Below are 20,534 nucleotides of genomic sequence, written 5' to 3'. Positions count from 1 at the left end.
TTGTTGGCATTGTGGAAAATTGGCTCTAAGTGCTTAACATCTGCTCTGCAATTTAAAAGAGAATCTAAGACCATTCGACAAAAGATATCCAGCATGAGAAAAGGAGACTAAAATGCTGCTCTTTTTAGAAGAGGACTGACCTCCCTGTCTTTGTACACACTAATTGTAGCTTCCAAATTCAGACCCAGCCAGAGGTGCACTCAGAATAAACAGTTGCGAAAGCCAGATTGTCTGAGAGGGACACCAGACTTTTAAGACACTGCAACAAATTCGACTGTAGACTTTCAAAAGATAATTTAATAATAGTTTATCTGTCACAAACACAAAATTACATTTTCAGTCTCTATGTACAAGCTATAAAAGGTAAACAAGTTCAACACACAGCATTGGTCCTCACTGACATTCATTATTTTTAAAATAGTTTTCTTTGGCTACAAACACCACACAAACACACAAACAGCCGGGGCAGAGACCCGAGTCTGAGCAAGCTGTCGCACAGAGCCATCAGGGTGATCTGATGACTCTCTATCGGAGAGGAGGGTGCTCTCTGTCTCGCTCCAGCTGTGCTCTCTCTAAACATCGCTGTATCAGCTGGAATAAACAGTCAGGGCCCTCACCAAACACATGGTCCCTTTCTACAAACCCTCGTGTTTTTGTGGAAACAGACAGTTTGGGTGACTTTTCTGAAGATTAAACATTACTCAGACAATTGTGCAACCTCACTGGGATGGACATTAGGCTTACCTCCTGATGCTAACAGACGGAATATGCGAGCGCATAGCTGAAGATAAACTAATATGAGTTTTCCATGACTTTAAGACAGCAGCAACATGTTGGACCTTTCCGATCATTGCATTAAAACAAAATGCTCTGAAGCATCACTTTAATCAGTCTGGGGAAAGCCTTTGGTCCGTGTTTTGGTCCAGCTGAACTCTCTGAACAGCTGTGTCACTCCCGCCTGCTGACACAAAATATGACAATTGTGTAGTTAAGCTGAAACTGCACTAAATCAAACTCTTCCAACAGCCACAGAGCTACACGGAGATGGATGACAAGTCGACCAGCGCACTAAGCCTGTGGTCAGCATTTTATTTCTGTGAGCTAGCAGGATTTCAAGTTTCAAGTACAGTCAAAGTATATGGAGCTGGTGCCAAATGTTGCTCGTTCCAGAATCGTGGGGAAAAAAAAAAGATTAAGGCTAAAACAGCATCCTGATTCCACAGTCTTGGTGTCCCCGGTCCTCTAGTGATTTTCATGTCCATGTATCGTCTCATCCCAGGCTATTTATTCAGTCCAGCATTACAGCACTGATCAGATGTGCTCGTGACCACCCCTCTTCTTTCACTCTATTTGTCCATTCCCTTTCCTTCCACCCTCAGGAGGATGCAGTGCCCGCTCGCATGACCCTAAAGAGCGCGTTGACGTTGTTGCTCTTGATGGCATCTCGACAGGCAGAGATCACTTGGTTCTTGGGTTTACCCACTGAGAGGGAGGAAGAGCGACACAGAGATTAACATGAGGAGGCAAGACAGGTACACAAGATGAAACACATAATACGTTGACCCATATGCGTTTAAGCTCCTGTTTAATGCCATTTGATCGTTTAATTAGTATTAACTGACCAGTTTTTTGTTCTTAAGAATGTCCTTACATAATTATTGTGTTTAATACATATAATTAGTGTATAAAAAGTGTGTTCCCAAGTGTCTCTTCAACCCTATTACACGACATGTCGTTGACTATCACAGATAGGTATAGGACAAACTGAAGAAGAGGCTCTCCAGTCAGGTACTGTAGCTGTGGTGTGTGTCTGGCCATAGTTGAGGACACTGCAAATCATTAAACTGACTTACACACACGTCACAACAAATGTTTAGTAGAAGATGAAATAAGACTTTTTTCCCCATGACATACAAGCATTCTTATAATGTCATGATAAAAAGAGTACTTGCCTTCCCACAGCAAAGCTTTGGAGCCCAAAACCATTAACATGTACTGTCATTAAGGAATTGTGGTCGTTACAGTGTGTCTTAAGCATACACATGAGTTCACACGTGGCTCACCTCGGAGTCTACCAGCCCGCTGTATGGCCTGGTTGACCGACTTGAGGCAGGCAAGAAGTGCATTGTGGTTGTTAGAACGGATTTTATACTCATTGATCAGATCTCTGTTCAGATCGTACAGCTCTCTGTAACGCTTCTTCATAGTGATCCTACAGAGGGAAAGAGAGGGAGAGGGAAGAAGAAGGAGAGAAAGACAATGGGTTGATGTGGTCCAGAGGTAAAAAGGTTTAGTAGGAGAAACAAGTGAAACTATTTTTAGGTAGATTATACACTCAGCTGCCAGTTTTTGTTTTTGTTTTCAAAAAATGTTTTAGAAAAGGTGTTGATTCAATTGTGTGTTCATTCAGGAGGCAGGGTAGACAGAATATTAAAAAACACCTTGAAATGTGAGAACAGTTCAATGGCAACACAAACTACACAGTCTAAAATGTCCAGGGTTTGAAATACATCTGGCTACATATGGCTATTGCTACTTTTAGCAACTTTTCAAAATATTAACACAATGAGATTCTTGATAAATAATCATCAGTAATGTGGATATAGTTAGAAAAAGTAGAACAGTCTGGTAAGTTCAGAATATTACATCTCTTTACTGTAATGCAGCCTTTAAGACCAGTTAAATATGCTCTCCCTGAATAAAGTGTTACTGTATGCATACTGTGGTAACTCACATGTCACCCATTAGGCGAGCGTCCTCTGCTTGCACCAGCATGTTCCTAATGTAGTTGGAGTGGTCAGCCATAGCTGCAGTCAACTTCTGATGGACAGAGTGGAACTCATCCACCTAGCATTCAGATATTTAAGAGTCAGTATTAAAACACAGCACCAACAGCATGTTCCTGTAGTAGTGTAGAAACAGACCAAGGCTGTTATGTCAACTCTGTTTCAATCTGATTAGTGCCAAACCTCAGTGAGTGTAGTACGTAGCTCCTCAAAGTATCCGGGGAAGTCTGCTTCTGCTGACAAGTCCTCTATTGCCAGGAAGGAGGCCAGTGACTGGACCAAATCTCCTGCCAGGTCAATGTCATCGGTTCTCAGAGTGATCTGAGAGGCCAAATTAGAGAACAGAGTGCAAATTTAAATATGTTTTTGCTTACTCTGCGTAAAGTCAAAATCGTTTTCACCGTCACTTTTTCCCTTTATGAGCACAAAAGTTAGTTACTACAAAAGTGAGTTATACTGATGATGATGATGGATGACAGAGGGAATACTTTTGTCTGTGATGTTGCTAAATAAACAAGTCCCATTGATTTCAATGGTATTTGAGATTTCACAGTCACTACATGTTTAAAGGTTCATTTTAAGCACTAAATATCAAGCACTTGAAATTTGAAGCATAAGGAAGTCAAATAAAACAACCAACAATTCTGAACTAAAGCTTTAACTTAAGACATAACTGATGTGGGTGTTTGCACCTGTCCATTGCTGGCCATGCTGATGGACAACAGTCCCCCTCCTCTTAGTGAAGTAAAAGTGACGTCAGGACTGTCGACTCCCTCTGGAAGCAGGAAGTTCTGATTCAGCCACATCACCACCTACGCACACATGCATGTAAACAATTACATACATAGATCCATATAGGTAAGAGCGCATTTGAATGAACACACATATGTCAGCATGGTATTGCTTTAAACATGCTGTGGGACTGAGCAGAATCACATTTCCCATCGCTCTCTGTCTTCCTGAGAGACACTGTGGCAGCCTACCCGCTGTGGTCGGTCGTTGATGCTAAAGGCGACCCTTCCAGAGGGCGGGGCAACTGAGGAGTCAACTGCGATGTCATACATGGAGAAACGAGGCAGCTGACGAGTGATTTCAAACACGTGAAACTGGGTGCTAGAGTGGACAAAAAGAGAGACGTGCAGAGAAGGTGGGGAAACAGTTGTTTGAAAAAAACAGTTATATGGCATCATACACACTTTTCTTACTAACACACATCCTACCTAATTTTCCCTCCAACAAAGGCTTTAATGTGCAGATCTACTGGTATATCTTTTGGGGGGACAATGGGGACTCGGACACAGCCGGACAGGTTCTGGGCACTGGGGTGGACAACGTGGCTCTCCCCCTCAAATATCCCCTCTGCGAATATGAGCACTGCACGGATAATGGTTTCTGAAAAGGACAGAGGAGAGATTCAGGGACTACTAAGTAATTACTCAGAACCTGACATGTTTAAAATTCTTAGTTAAGGTGGTAAAAAAAACCTGTACCATTTGGTGTTGAAATGCTGAGCTCTACATGAGCCTTCTGGGCCTCTGTAGCAGGCCTCACTGACAACGCCGTCTGGAGCTGAGTGTTAGCTGGTATGACACCTACCCCACTGTTTGTCTCTGACACACCCTGAAACAATAATGCAGTTTGTGCGGGTGTTAGCATATATAATAACAAACAGCACCACTTCAATGAACAATCCTGTGACAATCTACAAAGTTCAGTTTGCCAAATATCAAGCCACAATTTTTCACAACATCTACATATATCTGTATTTTTTAATCATGTGGAAATGCTAAAACAAATAAAAATGACAAAAAATAAATGACATGATAGGTGCATGTACCTTGGCATTCTCTTCATAGTTGCGTAGCTCCAGCAACAGGTTCTGTCTGCGCTGACTGAGCTCTCTAATGAGGTCCTGTTCAGAACTGGTGTCCATGAGATTCCCTTTAAGGTCCTTACTGGCTGGCAGGTAACCACGGACTACAAAGACACACACAATTACAACATTGACAACATCCTAATCCAAGTCTGGATCCTCAGTCTGCATGCTATGTCTGAATTAGGCTAAACTATGGCTGACAAAAGTTATGTTATGTTTGTGAAGTATCTGATCATGAGCTGACATATTCAGAAAGTGCAAATTTTGATCTGCTGGGGGCACTAGATAAGGTTATAAATAAATGTTTTCTCATTTTACATGTACATAGACAACAAACATACCCTCTCCCTCTATGGAGCAGCAGATAAGTTGTTGCTGTCCATCCAACCTGTAGTCTCCCTCCACCACTCCGGCCACAGAAGAGGAGAAGTTATCTTTGAAAATGACCTCGCCTGTGCGGTCACTACGAGCATCAATCTGAAATAAGAGGGGAATATAATCAAAGACAGATGGCCAGTGAGAATTACAACATGAATGACTTGTTGTGTCTCACTGGAATGTGAGAGGTTGCATGCTGACCTTTCCGTTGGACCAGCCAGTGATAAGCTCCACTACCCCATCAGCATTCAGGTCGAAGGCATGGATGCTCATCGCATGATTCTTAGACTGAAAGTGTAAGAAAATGTTTAAATTAGGGTTAGGACTAATCCTCAGTTAAAATACGATGCAGACGTATACTAAAATATTTAAGGCTTGTAACGACATCTGAAAGATGTTAGAAGGGAGGGACACAGACATAGAACAAACAAAACTAAATCTGTCAGAGGGAAAGGCTGATGATGGGGAAATGTTTAATTGTAATTAATAATGTCTATTCTTATTGTTAATGTCTGATAAGTTTGGGCTGATACGATTGCGGTACCTTAATCCTCCAGTAGCGGGCAGTACGATCATAAACTCCCACAGTGCCATTGGCCAGGGCATAGCCAAACCTGCTGCCATGCATATGGCACAGTGATGTAACTGTCTGAATGGAAAAGGACAGAGGGAAAACTTTTATTGTGAAAAATATTACTCTGCTCCAATAATGGACTAAAAGATAAGATAATTTGCAAGATATAACTAGCAACAGTGCAATGACCATGACAGCTATTTCTATTGGTCTGTTTTAAGAACAAAACACAAATTTAAAGCAATAAAAAAAACTGTTGTCAGTAATGATGGATTCTTTCTGAAAACAGTCTTAAAAACAGTAAAACACATTGCATCCTTTTACCTCATTTTCAGTCATCTCAGACAGAAGCTCATCCTCTTTGAATACCCTGATGTCAAAGTCCTCCGATCCAACCAGGAGCTGTAAACACAATATACAATAGCAGACAGCATGAGTTTAGTCAACAAATCAACATTTTAATATGAAGAAATCTTTCATATAACCTATGTTTACAGTTAAGATACAGCTATGAACACCATTAGAGTAGAGAGATATAGAAAACAGGGGAGAGATAAGCAACAGAGCTCCTCAGCTGGAAAGAAACTGCAGATTCCGTGAGCATGTGTCTTCTTCAGTCAGTCTGGACATACCTCATTTTTTCCATCCCCAGTGAAGTCACAGAGCACCAGAGATCTGACATTATCTCCAGTTACCTAAAAACAAGACACTTCATGACTTCACTGTTTGTCTTATATCGCTATTCAATATTATAAACTTCTTGAACGTAAAACAGGCCATAATATAATATAATGTTTAATCGTCTTAGTTCTTACTGTCCAGAAGTGGTCGTTGCCCTCATAGTCAAAGCCTTGTAAAGCGCAGTTCCCTCCAATGATAGCGAGAGGATTCGGGATGTCCCCAAGTTTACCCATCACAATAGCATTTGCCCCATCCGTCACCTACACACACACACACACACACACACACACACACACACAAAGAGGAAATACAAATCAGTGGAATACTGCACATCAATATTTAGACAGCTAGGCTCCAATCAAGGTTTCAAATTTGCAGGATTTGTTCAGCAGAGCTGCGCTGTTTCTGTGAGCAAAGACTTTTCAATCATCCATCAGCTTTTGAAAGTCTTGGCGCCTCTTTTCTTTTCAATCATGACCACAACAGCTGACGGCCAAAGTGTTCCAGGAGGCTGCTTCACTTATAGCTATCAAAAGTTAAAAATTTGGCCAGGAGAATGACTTGGTTGTTTATAGCATGTTAAAAACAATGATTCCCAATCAGTCCTAACTTCCCTCGGGACTGCTTCTCAGACACAATCTTGACCACTAAATTACATAGAGTGCAATGTGGTCCCAGGCTAAACACCAAAGGTACGCATTTAAGGATTAAGCATACATTATAAAAAAAAAGCAATAATCTCTATACTGCAATACACATTTTTCATTAATATTAGTTTGTCTTAGACTCCATCCCAGTAGGCCTTACCACTAATTACAAATGTATTCCTCCTCTATTCTCATCAGCTCCACTCACCTCTCTGTAGAATATATCAGCATTGTCATGGACATCATAGGCAAGCAGGTTGGTCTGGGATCCAACCAACAGAGTGTCTCCAGTGGTGTTTGGTCCTAGTGTCCCTGCCGTCAGACAGGTGACAGCCTGGTTGATGTTGAGTAGAGAGATGTCAGAGTCCTGGGTGCTCTGGCTCAGTCGGTGGGTCACAGGTCTCTGACCACGAGCATGAGGGTTATGAATAAAAACCTTTGAAAGAGAAGAGAGTTAAAAACAAACAGCGTGAGATATAATTATTTTTTTCTAATGTAATAGGGAAAAATTGTTTATAATTGAGTGTTGTAATTGGTGGTTAAGTGAACCCAGTCTCTCTCCTTCCAGCAACCATGCAGTGCTACCTCATTTCTGTTCATTTAGAATTAACCAAAGTTATGATGTAAAAGTGAAAATGTTCATTCACGTCACCTTTCCAGCCTGCGTGGCTGCAGTAAGGCATGGGTGGACTCCATCAAATTTCCCAACAGTCACCATGCGAGGGTTAATCTTGTGGTTCAGCTTCAGCGTGAATATGGGGACCAACATGGTGCCTACTGTTTATCCCTAATCAGAGGTGGAAAGGAAATGTATCATTGCAGGTCCATTCAGATTTCAGATAGTCATTTCAGGACAGCAAAGTATGCTGTCATGCACACAAACCAAGTGACAATGCGTGATTTTGCCACACTAATGTAATTACAGGCTTTACCTCAGACACTCAGTAGAGTCCGGTTGCCTAGCAACAACGACTGGCAAGCTAAAGCTTCTCATCTGGCTAATCTCTCAGTCGTTTGCTGTACAAGAATGCCAATTATTCAACAAAAAAACCCGACAACACTCGGCTCTACAGCACATCACAAGCACTGTTTTAATAACAAGTACAATATTCACACTCCGAATAAATATATGATCTATATTTGCCTACATTGCCTTGCGAGCCAGGCGTAAGTGGCTAACGTTAACGTCGCTGGCTTCAATGCTGCAGGAAACAACTTCAAAACACTGACGATACTAAAAACGAACGAGGCAGCTTTTTTCGAAAACAGTAGCAGGTCGAGCAAAAAAAATCTCACCTCGCCCCCTCCTCGGCAGCAAATGTTGGATTTGTGGGGAAAACAAGCTAGCCAGCTAATGAGCTAGCTGGATAGCACGACAACGAAGCGACAGTTGGCACTCCAGCCCTTGCCAACGACCACTTCCTGTCTACAGATTTCAAAATAAAAGGTACTGGTTCCCTCCTTCCCCCCCTTTCTGCGCAGATATGCTGGGTGACGGGAAACGTTGGAATATGTCCGAAGCACTGATTAACAACGAAGGACATATAAAGAAGGAGGAAGTCGATAAGGCCAACTCCAAGACATACCAGAAGGTGAAGACCATTATACTTTGTGGTAAGAAAATGAGCTGACACACTGTTACAATACAGTTTATTGAGGTATCATTTGCCTCCTGTACTAACATAGTCACCTTAATTGTTTTACTAAGGCGTCAGACATGTTTAATTGGCACGTGTTTTTCTAACAAGTCAGCTTAATGTGACAGAAACAGGCAGTTTTCATAAACCTGTAACCTGTAACAACCTGCAGTTAGGGTTCAAGAACTCGTGACTCTTGTCACTCTGCAAATGTAAAACTGTAGTCCTCGATTATCAGGTTATAGCTGAAAGGAAGGAGATTAGAACATGGAGGCAACAGGAAGCTGTGGAGGGCAGAGTAAGTCGGGAAGAGGCAGGAAAGGAAAAGGAGATAGACAGTCAGGAGAGGGGGGTGAGGAGGAGAGAGACAGGTGATGAAAGTGAGGAAGAGGTCGATCAAACTGTAAGTAGGAGTGCAGATGAGGAGAAGGGAAGATTTGTCCCTTCTGCATGATCGTGACACAGTTCATTTACACAATACATATTAGTGAAGTATCCTTTGACTCCTGTAGTTCCAGAGTTACCTATAATTAAGAAGTCAGTGCATCTGAAGTGGTTTGCACGGGTAAATTGATTCACATTCCTGTGCCTGAAGTAAGCTGTTTGCTTCTCTGACGTCATAACCATGTTTTCTACAACCACCTGCACTACAGGGTCAAATGTGGACTGTCGACTGCCTACACGGAGAGGTAGAGGTTTACAACTTTACTCCCGGCTAACCTTTCATATGCTGTTACTCCTGTAATGAAGGAGATTCAAACATAAAGGCAATAGGCTAAGAGGAGAAAACTGCTAAACAAAGAATGGAGGTGAAAGAAAGACAGAAGAGGTAGAAGAAAAAGAGCAAATTAAATGGATAGACAGGATGTAGCTTTAGATCTAATATTTTTTTGGTAGGACACTTGAACATAGAAGTGAGTATCTGTTAGGTGAGTATGTCACACAAATTGAAGGATGGTAAACATGCAAGATGTCATTGTCTAGTCCAGATTAAACCTGACAGAACTTTTCTTATTACAGTAACGTTTATTAATACAGGCTGGCCCAATGGGAGCAGTAAGGTGGTCAACAAATGTGCTCCTCCCTCAGAAAACACAAGGAAATATGTTCATCAATTTGACAACACCCTCGCAGCATTTTTGGAACTGCCCTGCAAATATACACAACACAACCAAATACACAAATGTGCAACAATGGCCTCAAACACATCCATCAGAGAAAATGTGAAAATACAGAAACAATGCAAAATCAAAAACACACAAACCCCCGAAAACACATCCAACAACCGAAGCGCCTCAGGGGGACCGTTCACCAACTTTAAGAATCAGGACATTTACAGTAATTACTGTATAGTTGTTGTGTTGTCATATTAATATTTAATATTTCGCAACCTTGACAAGTTGATTGACAGTGTGTCTACTGTGTCAGCGCTAGTAATAATCTGCGGTACCGGCCCATCTGTCCCCTCGGCTACAGATGGCCCACTGGCAGAACTCAAAAAGACGTTGCACTTGGAGAGAACGGAAAATCTAAATGAAATCAACAGCAGGAGAGCTGATGTCCTGTGAACAGCCAAATGCTGACGGAACTAACAACAGAGCTGACATACTCAAGGACCGTGTTTTTCTGTTGAAAGGAGCCTAGAGCGCTAAACAGCAACATGTGTTCCGTTAACAGAATAAAGTCCTTTTTCTTGCAGTCAGAGGAGAGCTCTCCCCCTCGAGGCCTGCAGCACTCTGTTGTGGCAACTGGATATGCACCGTTTTTCTGTTTCACGTGTTTTCTGGGTTTGTGTGTCAAAAGTCAAAAGACTTTGCATTGTTTCTCTATTGTCACATGCTCCTTGTTGGGACTGTTGTATGTGTGTTGTGTTTATTTGTTTGCAGTGTAAATGCTGCTAATGTGTTCTTCTTATTTGCTTGTGTATTTTTCTACGGGTTTTATTCATACACTAAAGCAATAAACATTTTTTAGATTAAAGCATTACACACACACACACACACACACACACACAGAAACAGCAGACCAAGTACACCCCCTCATGGTAGCTTCCCCAGCAGGACAATATGCCCCTATATGCCCTGCAACACCACAAAAACTGCTAACAAATGGCCCGAGGAATGTGTCAAAGACGTCAATGTGTCGACCTGACCTCGCTGATCGTTACCTTGAGCTTTTTGCCAGGTGCCAGGAGTCATTCCTGAGCAGTTTTTGTGGTGTGTGTATGTGCGTCGTCCTGCTGGGGAATCTTCTGTCATTGGGGAGAGTTATGTCATGAGGGGGGTGCACTTGGTCTGCAAGGGGTGGGCAATGGTGTCAAGTGGCATCCGCATGAATCCCCCGGACCAAAAGTTTCCCAGCAGATGATTGTATTTTAACAAAGTGATCAGTGTTAATCACGTCACCTGTCAGTGGTTTTAATGTTGTGGCTAAACCATAGCACAAACTGTCAATGAAAATACATACACGTCAAGCCATTTTAAAGGGTCTTAAACTGATGTAATTCTTTATAACTGGATCTAAAAACAAACTGTCAAAACTAGGAGGGTGAGGGATTCAAATGAATTAGATAAAATTTCAATAAAATTGAATACAATATATCGAACTAAGTCTGCAAGTCTGATAGCGTCTGATTTTGTCTGATACCGTCAAAACTGAAATCACCAAATTGAATCAAACCGCGTAAAATCAAATCAAGTCTAATATGCGCTAATCTGTTGCAACAGGATCTAAATGAATCCACATAAAAATGCAGTTTACTCTAATGTAAATAATTATTAAGGAGTAGCTCGAGATAGTTGTTTTAAATATGATACAGCATTCAGAAAATACTTAATATTTCATGATTTGTTTCTTGTAGAAAGCTATTGGGACATCTCAGGGAGGTGAAGCCAAGATTGGGTTAAATCGCAGGCCACATACAGGCAGGTAAGTACAGTACATAATCTCCAGTCGCTTCCGTTTAATTATCCTTTCTCCACTCCTTTTTAGTTTTTGTCCTCACCTTCGTATCAGTGTTAGCATTATACTGTATATAGATGTTTAGCCGCATAGGCTGCAAACTTCTGTATCTGCATTCGATTCAGAAATGAAGGGTCAAAAGGGAGGGCTCGTCCGGGATTTGAACCCGGGACCTCTCGCACCCAAAGCGAGAATCATACCCCTAGACCAACGAGCCAGATGTTAAAGGCTGGCCAGCTGTTTGTTTTCGTGTCAAAGCCTGTGAGTAAATGCTTTAAACCGGTGATGTGGCATCTAGGCTGTACTGCATGTAGTCAGACAGCTCCCCCTGCCCTAAACATGATTCACTGTAATGTAGCTATAGTGGCAACGTCAGTCAATAACCCTGGCACATGGATCATTTGCTAGTAACTAACTGGACATTTCGCTGAATGAACTTTTAGGTTAGGCATGATGACAGTGCTTTGCAGGGGACAGTGTTTGGTTTGTGTCCTTTTTCACCCGTGTATCTTTCAGCTGCTCATCACCCGTCTGTGCTTTGGCAACAAGTGAAATGACATGTGATTACTGAATGTAGCGGAAACACTGTCTGATTTCTTGGGCTGCATAACTCATTGAAGTATTATTGAAACCACAGTCTTTTTTGCAGTTTGTCAGTGTAAAACATTTGATATTGAGTGTAGGCACATTGCTTCTGGAGGTCCTGCTTGTGCACATTCAGTGTCAGGTAACATCGGGTGCATCAACAACAGAAAACATTTTACTTGTGAGGGGAGCTGTACTTGTCCTACAGTGTCTGTCTTTTGTCTAAAGTCATGTAAAACTCATTTTGTTCCAGAAACAAACTCTGTGGTTGCTCATTCAGGTTCTGTGACCCCCAGAGGTCAAAAGCAGGGCTCGTCCGGGATTTGAACCCGGGACCTCTCGCACCCTAAGCGAGAATCATACCCCTAGACCAACGAGCCATGTTCAGAAGGGTCCCCAGCTGTAATTCTATGTTATAAAACCGTTTGGTTGTGCTTCAAAAACTGGTGATGTGGCAACTTGGGGCCCTCCAACTGGTCCAACAGCACCCTCTGGTGGTCACATTTATATATTGTTCTGTCACTAACGTTAACGCTGAACCCCAAAAGAACTGACACTGATGGCTACATGTACACAGTAGACTGATGAAAACAATGTCAGTTTTAACTGGATTTAGAAAAATCAGACCAATTCATTTAAAATGTGTTAATTCAGATACTCAAATGAAGATTCCAATGCCTCAATGCTAAAAAATGTATCCTGTTGCTTATTATAATTCAAACCCTTCCCATATATTTGTATCTCCATAGGTCTGTGTTCTTCTCCCTCGCAGGGATTTCTAGTTGATCTTCTCTGTGTGGTCTGTCTCTGCCAGGTCTCCAAAGAGGTGAGGAGGTCGTGTATCACAGGTTCCAGTTACTTTCTGGTTCCACATTCTTCACATATATTTTGTAATCTACATGTACTCTACAATGACAGGGTACCCCCTCGTGACTCTTCCTGATTTTCTTCCATTTCTTTCACTAGTCTCAGATTTTTTTTCCTCAGCTAAATTCAGGGTCTAAGCACACATAGTAAATGCTGTACAGATTTAAAGCTCCCTCTGGCAAATTTTGGTTACTGTTTTTGTGCAATATAAATAAAATTGACTTGACTAGAACCAGATTGGCTACTGTGATCAGTGGGCTTCACTGGTAGCGCCAGGGGCGTCGCACCCGTGGGGGATGTGGGTGTTTTAACACCCACACTTTTCCCGGTGAGAGGGTTCAACACCCACACTTTTTCTGCATTCTCTCCGCAGTTTTGCACAAACACGTTAACACAGTCGCTCATTTCCCCGGCCGCTCTGTGTCTAGTCTCAGGCTGTGAACATTTCTGTGTGTAACCGCACCAAATCCATACAGTTTAGAGTTGTACATCGCACACATATGACACCTGTTGGCAAGAACAAAACAGACGCTAATATTTCCCCGCTTTGCTGGAAATATAATTTTGAGAGTGGTAATTATGTTCACTGCCTCTGGTCATGTATGAAGTTACAAAGGTATTGATCTGGTATTGTGAATGAACTGTCTGCTATCTTTGGTGTTTCAATACAGATGGACCCTATGTGCCTTATACTTGATCTCCCATATGGTCAGATCACTGACAGTAAACACAGGAGACTTTTCAATATACTGACTTTTGCTGCCAGAAAGAACATTCTGCTCTTCTGGATCAAGAATGCTGCTCCGACAAAAAAAAAAACCATGGCACAACATTGTTATAGACTGCATTCCTAGTGAATACATCACATGCATGTTCCACTCCAAAACAGGTGCTTTCTATAAGGTCTGGGACTCTTACTTGCAGCACATCGGGCCCATGCTGTTATCTTCCTTGCTACTTGGATTTACCGGATCAGCTTAGCCTGTCTTTGTGACTTTGTCTTAAGTGCTCACTATCTAACAAACACCTTGTAGCCTTGCTATGTGTGTATGCTCTGTACTGATTACCGTCTGGATACTGCCTTGTCTTACTGCAGGAGATTGAAAGGGAGGAGGCTGGATGGAAAATATGCCCACTGTTATTAGGGCCCAAGCAGGTCTTGACCTGCGAGGTCCCTATTGTTTTTGTAGTGGCGACTTTTTTGTCCCAAATGATCACATTTTCACTTCCTGAACAAACCCCAAAACTCACCAAACTTGGAATATATGTCACACCTGCCGAAAAATGTAATAATCTATTGTTATTGTGAATTTCAACCACTAGGTGACGCTATAATCGGGGCCTTACAACTCCCATATACTTTATCGCACATTCAAAAAACGTATATCCACACGTTCATTGAATTGTGTTGAGTCTCCTGAATTAGGCCACGCCCATTTCCGCCTACCGTTTTTTTCCCCCCGCAAATTGGTGAAATGACGCAAATCTACTTTTTCGAACTCCTCCCAAGCAATTTCACCCATTTGCACGAAACTTTGCACACAGCATCTGTGGACCCTTCTGACAAAAATGTAATCAAAAGATTTTTGATGTTCCAAACAATACTCAAGTTATTAAATAACAACTTCCTGTACATTTTGCTCAGAACACAAAGTGTTGCATATCTCCACATTGGTGTGTCCGAATGACATGAAACTCAGGGTACTACTTCCCCATGAGCCCATATGGCTCTGTGCAAAATTTAGCTCGATTGCCCCTAGGTGGCACTCTTTTTATTTCTCCACATCGGTGGGTCGGATTAACATGAAACTTGGTACAATTACTGCCAATGCCCTCCTGACGATAGCTGATGAAAGGGTTTACCATCATAGCACCCCCTGGAATATTAAAAATCCAAGCCCCGCCTCCTACATGAATTGACATGAATGACATCTGGTATGCATATGTCTCATAACCACATGCACAAAAAACATCCGCGGTACCAAACTGTCACTCCAACAGGAAGTCAGCCATTTTGATTCAAAGTCCCCATTTCACCCCCATTTTGATCCATTTTCATGTCTCGTACTTTAACAACTCTTACAGATTCAGCACCACAGCCTTCCAATTCACTCATTATCATCCTCAAACCTTGAACATGAAAAGGTCTCAAAAGCTTTCGCCTACGTCAGCGATGTCGCCCTAAATACCTCCATGCATCAATACTGTGTCATATCCATAGCGCCACCTACTGGACACAGGAATTTGGACAAACATCTTATTTCCATGACATTTATAGGATTTCCTCCGTATAATACACTGCAAGATGACATGCAACTAAAAACTGAGCACACCCTCCGACAGCGTCGCCGCCAATCAATAATCAAAAAACAACTGTAAGACAGCAGACCGACACTCTTCAGCATGAGCTTGAAAAGGAAGTCATGTCTCACGCAGACAAGGTGTTGGTAGGCTCGCACGTGATCAACAACTTGAGGGCTGAGCTGGACACCCTTTGTCAAAAGATGGCAAAGGAGATCAATGTCCAGCAGCAAGAGAACACAGGTGATGTGAGGAGAAGTGCGAGGATGAGCCAGTAGAGCAGCAATAATCGCTCCCTGAAGTCCACCGATAACGCACTGGCCCCTGAACTGCCAGAGGAAGATCAAGTCCCTGAGGAGACTCTCCCAAAAGCGTCGACAGCAACCCCTTCGATCCGGGTCGTGGGTTTCCCCTGGGTGTTCCGGTTCCCACAAAAAAACCAACACAAATTGAAAATAAGTTTGAAAATAAATTTGGAAATGAATTTGGAAAAAAATTTGGAAATGAATTTGGAAATGAATTTGGAAATGAATTTGGAATTGAATTTGGAAATAAATTTGGGTATACATTTGGAAATAAAATTGAAAATGGAATTGAAAATCAATTGTCTGCATGAATTATTGTATTTTGTAGGATGTTGTATTTTTACAGTCACATGTTTAAAGAGGTGGCAGTTTATTTTACGCACATGGTCAACAGGTGTGTGGAATATCCTGACCAACAGAAACATTATTACATTCACGAATGAAAACACATTGGCGACAAGTTCTGAGAGCGATGCTAGCGGCTCTGTGAAGCTGTAGTTAACAGCTGACCGCCACAAATAATTGAATGTGTGGGAAACACTGGTTAATGCAAAAACCACAACAATCAGTACACAAGCTCAACAACATCAAGAAGGCCCGACACTCCTCGCCAGGTAACAGAGTCGGCTCAGTGGAATCAAGGAGTTAGCGAGGTTGTGGGTCAGCTAGAGTTTTTCAGTGTAGTACTAACATAGCAGACTGAAAGATAAGCTATGGGCATCAGAGCGTCTCTCTGCGGTTGCAGAAGATGGTGTTACATCAAAATGAGTCGGATCAGCAGCAGCAGCCCGTTCCTAGACCTGGTCTTACATGAAGAAATTGTAGAAGAAGATGTTTTGGGTTTTTATGTGTTTCAGAATTAATCTCAGCTTTAACATATAGACCCTAGGCAACATTCAAATGATAAGCTGTAGTTTAGAAATTAGCATAGTGGCTGCTCTGTGTCTGCGCTCCCTCTCCTGTTGCTGCTTAAAACACGCCACCGGCTTTGAGTACTAATAATAACAATCATGACAAAAAATGATCAAAGTCTGTAGATCAAGATAAGAAGATGCAACTGACAGCCTGCTTTCTTTTCTGTTAGCAGTGAAGACATAAACTCCATGACAGAGTAAACTGCTGAGACACTTTATTTCCGCCTTTCCCTTCAGTACAAAATCATTGCAAGAAATCTCCCATTGTATTATTGATGCAAACTCCCTGTCACGGGCCACAGGGGGGTCTGGACTCAGAGTTACAGGGGCAGTGGCCCCTGTTGGCCCTCTCAGAACCACCCCTGATCCCAACATAATGCAAGTTTCACACTCAACCCCATTAATTGGTATGCGTAACTGCGGACAATAATCAGGGCTCGTCCGGGATTTGAACCCGGGACCTCTCGCACCCTAAGCGAGAATCATACCCCTAGACCAACGAGCCGACATGTCGAAGAGCACCCTCTGGTGGACTAGGACGCTCAGTTTTCGTCCTGTGTGATATCTACACCAGCTGATGTATGAAACGGAACAGCTTGTAAACGACATTTTGCACGTGATAGTCAAATTGATTATACTGTAGCTGGTCATATACAACAGGAACCAGCTACAAGCCCCTCAAAAAGCTGTTTTGGCGGTGCTGTAAAACTCCTCGGTGTGGATGCCATATGATGTGAAGTCATCCGCTGCCTACGAGTCGCCGTGTGGGACAAACGTAACCCCGCGCTTCATTCACAGCCCGCATGCTACAGTTAGCTCTGGGCTAGTTAGCCGGTATCAGCGCCTGTCAGGACCTGGGTTAGAATCACACTCAGAAGATGGCAACAGAAGCGAAACGAGTCAAGGTGATAATTTAACCAGTATGAACCGAAAACAGGGTAGTTAGTGCTCGAGCTGCTCGTGTAAACGACGCGCGCGCGTGTGTGTATGTGTTTAAACACAAGCTACACTGTGAGGTTACAGTCTGCTGCATGTGACAGTGTGTGCTGTGGTAAACTGAAGGCACTTTACTTTAGCTCGTCAGTCAACATTATGACGCACTTACTCTGTATTCCGGCTGTTCGTTGTTATGCCTCGATATTAGCTAGGCGTTCACGTTTATTTACTCACTGCTTGTCTTAGAAATAATCAACATTGTTTTGCATTTCGTGTGAAAAGCCCACAGCTCATATTGTAACTATAGTTCATGGTCGTTGTTGTCACTGGGGGTCCGGGTTTTCCTTTCTTGTGTGCACCTTTTCTTTCAGTACGACCTGAATAGTTATGTTTTTTTGATTGGTTAATGCCGATGTGGTTACACTGTAGATTATGGGATGCTGCATGTATTTCAGCCGTGACTTACAGCAGCCCTGCTGTAAGTATAGTCACATTTTCACAGTAAAACCAAGTTTTGAAAACAGTCCTCCTCCATGTGCTGACAGGTAGCTGATGATTCAGAGCTCAGCCCTCTGCAGAACTTTCTACAGTGGTGCGACAGAGTCCACTTAGTGCTCAGCAGTAAGGTACGTTTGTTTATTTCTTCAGGATTTAGCACGACTTTTAAAAGTATGTGAAATTCTTTTTTTTTTGACTGAACTGATCCCACTCTCCCCCCCCTCTCTCTCCCCCTCTCTGCCTCTAGGTGTATGTGAGTAAGGAGGGAACAGTGGCAGAGTATGGGATGCTGGCGAAGGACAACATAGAGGAGGGGGAGGTTTTATTCACCATCCCCAGATCAGCTCTTCTCCACCAGGGGACCACCAAGCTCTCTGCCCTGCTGGAGAAAGGTGACCGTTAGAATTACGAACATGTTTTCCCCGCCTGTGTCGCCCTCTCCCTTTGTAACCTCTCGGGTTCCTCCTTTCATCCGTCACAGAGGGGTCATCTCTGGAGAGCTCGTCTGGCTGGGTTCCCCTGCTGCTGACTCTTCTGTATGAGTATACATCCTCACAGTCCCACTGGAAACCCTACCTCTCTCTGTGGACCAGCTTTAAGGCACTGGACCACCCAATGTTCTGGTGAGAAACAGTTTCAGCGTCCAGATCTCATCCCAGAGACCACTGGTACTGTAGCAGCTTTTTTCCCTTGTTCATCTGTTCAGGCCGAAAGAGGAGAGAGACAGACTGTTGAAGGGGACGGGGATCCCGGAGGCTGTGGACAGAGACTTGCTTAACATCCAGAAGGAATACACCAGCGTGGTCCTTCCCTTCATCACCAAGCATTCTGACCTCTGGAACCCCGACACACACACACTGGAGCTGTACATACAGCTGGTGGCCTTTGTCATGGCCTACAGGTAAGAGAGCATGTGACAGAAAACGCTCACGTACATAAAGTATCAGGATCTTCACTTCCTTGTTGTCCTCTTGAATCGGCCTGTGGGATCTCTGTCGTCCTTTCAACTTTCCCTCCCTGTTCCTCCTCCTTCTCTGTAGTTTCCAGGAGCCACAGGAAGATGAGGACGATGAAGAGGAGGAAGAGGATGAGGACAAGGCCCCCAGCCCACCGATGATGGTTCCCATGGCGGACATGCTTAACCACGTGTCCAATAATAATGCCAACCTGGAGTTTACACCCGTGAGCAAACACTTCTCTTGTTTCGAATGTCTAGATTTAACTTTTTTTTTTATTGTTTTAACTCCTCTTTCATTCCATCCACGCTCCATCTTTCTCCAGGACAGTTTGAAGATGGTCTGCGTGCGCCCCATTCATAAAGGCGAGGAGGTGTTTAACACCTACGGGCAGATGGCCAACTGGCAGCTGCTGCATATGTACGGCTTCACCGAGCCGTATCAGAGCAACAGCAACGACACAGCCGACATCCCCATCGACAACTTCTACGAAGTCGCCACACAAGGTGATTTTTGACACATCAAAGTACCTTAAGAGAAAAGTGTAGCTCACCAGACACACCAAACTGGCATCAGGAAGGCAGTGTGTTACATCCTATCACTGGTGTCACTGCCAAACAGTTGCACTTGAACACACCGCAAAGACTACAGCTGATGGCCAACTAGCAGCTGGCAACAAGGGCTGAGTTGTGCTGATAAATAAAAAGGGCTACAGTCACTCAACACAGCCCAGGCACTGGCAAACTGTTGCGTCAGGGCCCCTAAAGAAAGGAACGAGGAGAATATGTGATTAAAAAAGAGAAAGGTTAATCAATCATTTTGCCCTTCAGTTAAAGCATTTTCTTAGGAATTCCTCCTTAATTCAGTGGAAGATAACATTCAGGCAGTGCTTTGGATGTGGACTCCTTCCTCATCCTTCCATCTTCTTCTCGTTCCAGGTGTCCAGTCTGATTTGGAGCGGCAGTTGGTGGAGGAGAAGTGGGAGATGCTGTGTGAGATCATGCAGGACAAAGCAGCCTTTGTTTTCGGCAAACAGGGCTGCCTTACAGACACAGAGCTACACACTGCGCTCAAGGTGAGGAAGTACTTTCAACAGTTCTGTTGGCTTGTACACTGCGCAAAAACTGTCTATATGCACAAAAGAGACCATTTTGCTATAGTGAATATGTGACGAGCGGCTCTTACAATTCCTGCTCCGTCTCTTCAGGTGCTGTGCATGTCAAAGGAGGAGTTCTCAGACTTCAAAGATAACGAAGGATGGGAGGAAGATGAAGAGGACGACGAGATGATTTCCCTTGCTTTCTCTAACGAGGGACTCCCCGAATTAAAGGCTTCTTGGAAGAAGCTAATTCACGAAGCAGCTCGCCTGACTGTGAGTTCCTACGGAGACAAGGAGAGGAAGGTGGAGGGAGAGGGTGTGGACAGCGACCGAGCGCTGATAGAAGACAAGGCAGCACTTGCAGGACTGAGCAGCAGGAACCAGAATGCACTGCAGGTACGCTTTGGACAGAAGTGCATCCTGTACAGACTGATGGAGCTCACCAAGTCATGAGTGCAGCTGCAGGGGTTTGTTTTTTAAATGTCAATAAATGTTTTTCTCGAAAGACAGATCTCTGATTTTCAATACATGTT

At 43.2% G+C, this 20,534-nt stretch overlaps 2 protein-coding genes, 1 long non-coding RNA gene and 3 other non-coding genes across 6 annotated transcripts; 2 read left to right on the top strand and 4 right to left on the bottom strand.

Moving 5' to 3' along the window:
• Positions 1-1,045: 1,045 nt before the first annotated feature.
• On the bottom strand, positions 1,046-8,387 carry bbs2 (Bardet-Biedl syndrome 2). The gene is made up of 18 exons (XM_030427061.1): positions 8,239-8,387; positions 7,595-7,729; positions 7,151-7,378; positions 6,430-6,555; positions 6,247-6,309; positions 5,939-6,016; positions 5,585-5,689; positions 5,242-5,328; positions 5,004-5,139; positions 4,624-4,763; positions 4,277-4,406; positions 4,007-4,178; positions 3,770-3,899; positions 3,479-3,598; positions 2,970-3,107; positions 2,735-2,847; positions 2,064-2,212; positions 1,046-1,482 (listed from the first exon to the last, which is right to left on the bottom strand). The coding sequence occupies exons 2-18, from the start codon at positions 7,709-7,711 to the stop codon at positions 1,376-1,378; spliced, it is 2,139 nt and encodes a 712-aa protein (XP_030282921.1). The 5' UTR covers positions 7,712-7,729; positions 8,239-8,387; the 3' UTR covers positions 1,046-1,375.
• A 14-nt stretch (positions 8,388-8,401) lies between these two features.
• On the top strand, positions 8,402-13,166 carry LOC115587298 (uncharacterized). The gene is made up of 3 exons (XR_003985023.1): positions 8,402-8,556; positions 11,440-11,507; positions 12,940-13,166. It is a non-coding gene; the product is annotated as an uncharacterized LOC115587298 (long non-coding RNA).
• trnap-ugg (transfer RNA proline (anticodon UGG)) lies at positions 11,686-11,757 on the bottom strand. The gene has a single exon. It is a non-coding gene; the product is annotated as a tRNA-Pro (tRNA).
• trnap-agg (transfer RNA proline (anticodon AGG)) lies at positions 12,434-12,505 on the bottom strand. Its single transcript has one exon. It is a non-coding gene; the product is annotated as a tRNA-Pro (tRNA).
• Positions 13,167-16,945: 3,779 nt separating the features above from the next.
• trnap-agg (transfer RNA proline (anticodon AGG)) lies at positions 16,946-17,017 on the bottom strand. The gene has a single exon. It is a non-coding gene; the product is annotated as a tRNA-Pro (tRNA).
• Positions 17,018-17,192: 175 nt separating this feature from the next.
• On the top strand, positions 17,193-20,508 carry setd6 (SET domain containing 6, protein lysine methyltransferase). Its single transcript, XM_030424693.1, has 9 exons — positions 17,193-17,417; positions 17,994-18,074; positions 18,194-18,338; positions 18,428-18,569; positions 18,653-18,847; positions 18,987-19,128; positions 19,228-19,408; positions 19,841-19,977; positions 20,110-20,508. Exons 1-9 carry the CDS (start codon positions 17,391-17,393, stop codon positions 20,452-20,454), a joined length of 1,395 nt encoding a protein of 464 aa, XP_030280553.1. The 5' UTR covers positions 17,193-17,390; the 3' UTR covers positions 20,455-20,508.
• Positions 20,509-20,534: the final 26 nt, after the last annotated feature.

Source organism: Sparus aurata, chromosome 8 (assembly GCF_900880675.1).
Source record: "Sparus aurata chromosome 8, fSpaAur1.1, whole genome shotgun sequence".
Classification (NCBI taxonomy): Eukaryota; Metazoa; Chordata; class Actinopteri; order Spariformes; family Sparidae; genus Sparus; species Sparus aurata.
This window is presented reverse-complemented; position numbering and strand designations above follow the sequence as displayed.

Bases quoted from the DNA above. Each gene is read 5' to 3' on its own strand.
- bbs2 (XM_030427061.1), bottom strand. From the start codon at position 7,711: ATGTTGGTCCCCATATTCACGCTGAAGCTGAACCACAAGATTAACCCT. The intron at 7,379-7,594 runs GTGACGTGAATG...TCTCTTTCAAAG, and splicing joins CAGCCACGCAGGCTGGAAAG to GTTTTTATTCATAACCCTCA. The intron at 3,900-4,006 runs GTAGGATGTGTG...TGTCCACTCTAG, and splicing joins TTTGTTGGAGGGAAAATTAG to CACCCAGTTTCACGTGTTTG.
- setd6 (XM_030424693.1), top strand. From the start codon at position 17,391: ATGGCAACAGAAGCGAAACGAGTCAAG. The intron at 18,848-18,986 runs GTAAGAGAGCAT...CCTTCTCTGTAG, and splicing joins GCCTTTGTCATGGCCTACAG to TTTCCAGGAGCCACAGGAAG. The intron at 19,409-19,840 runs GTGATTTTTGAC...TTCTCGTTCCAG, and splicing joins CTACGAAGTCGCCACACAAG to GTGTCCAGTCTGATTTGGAG.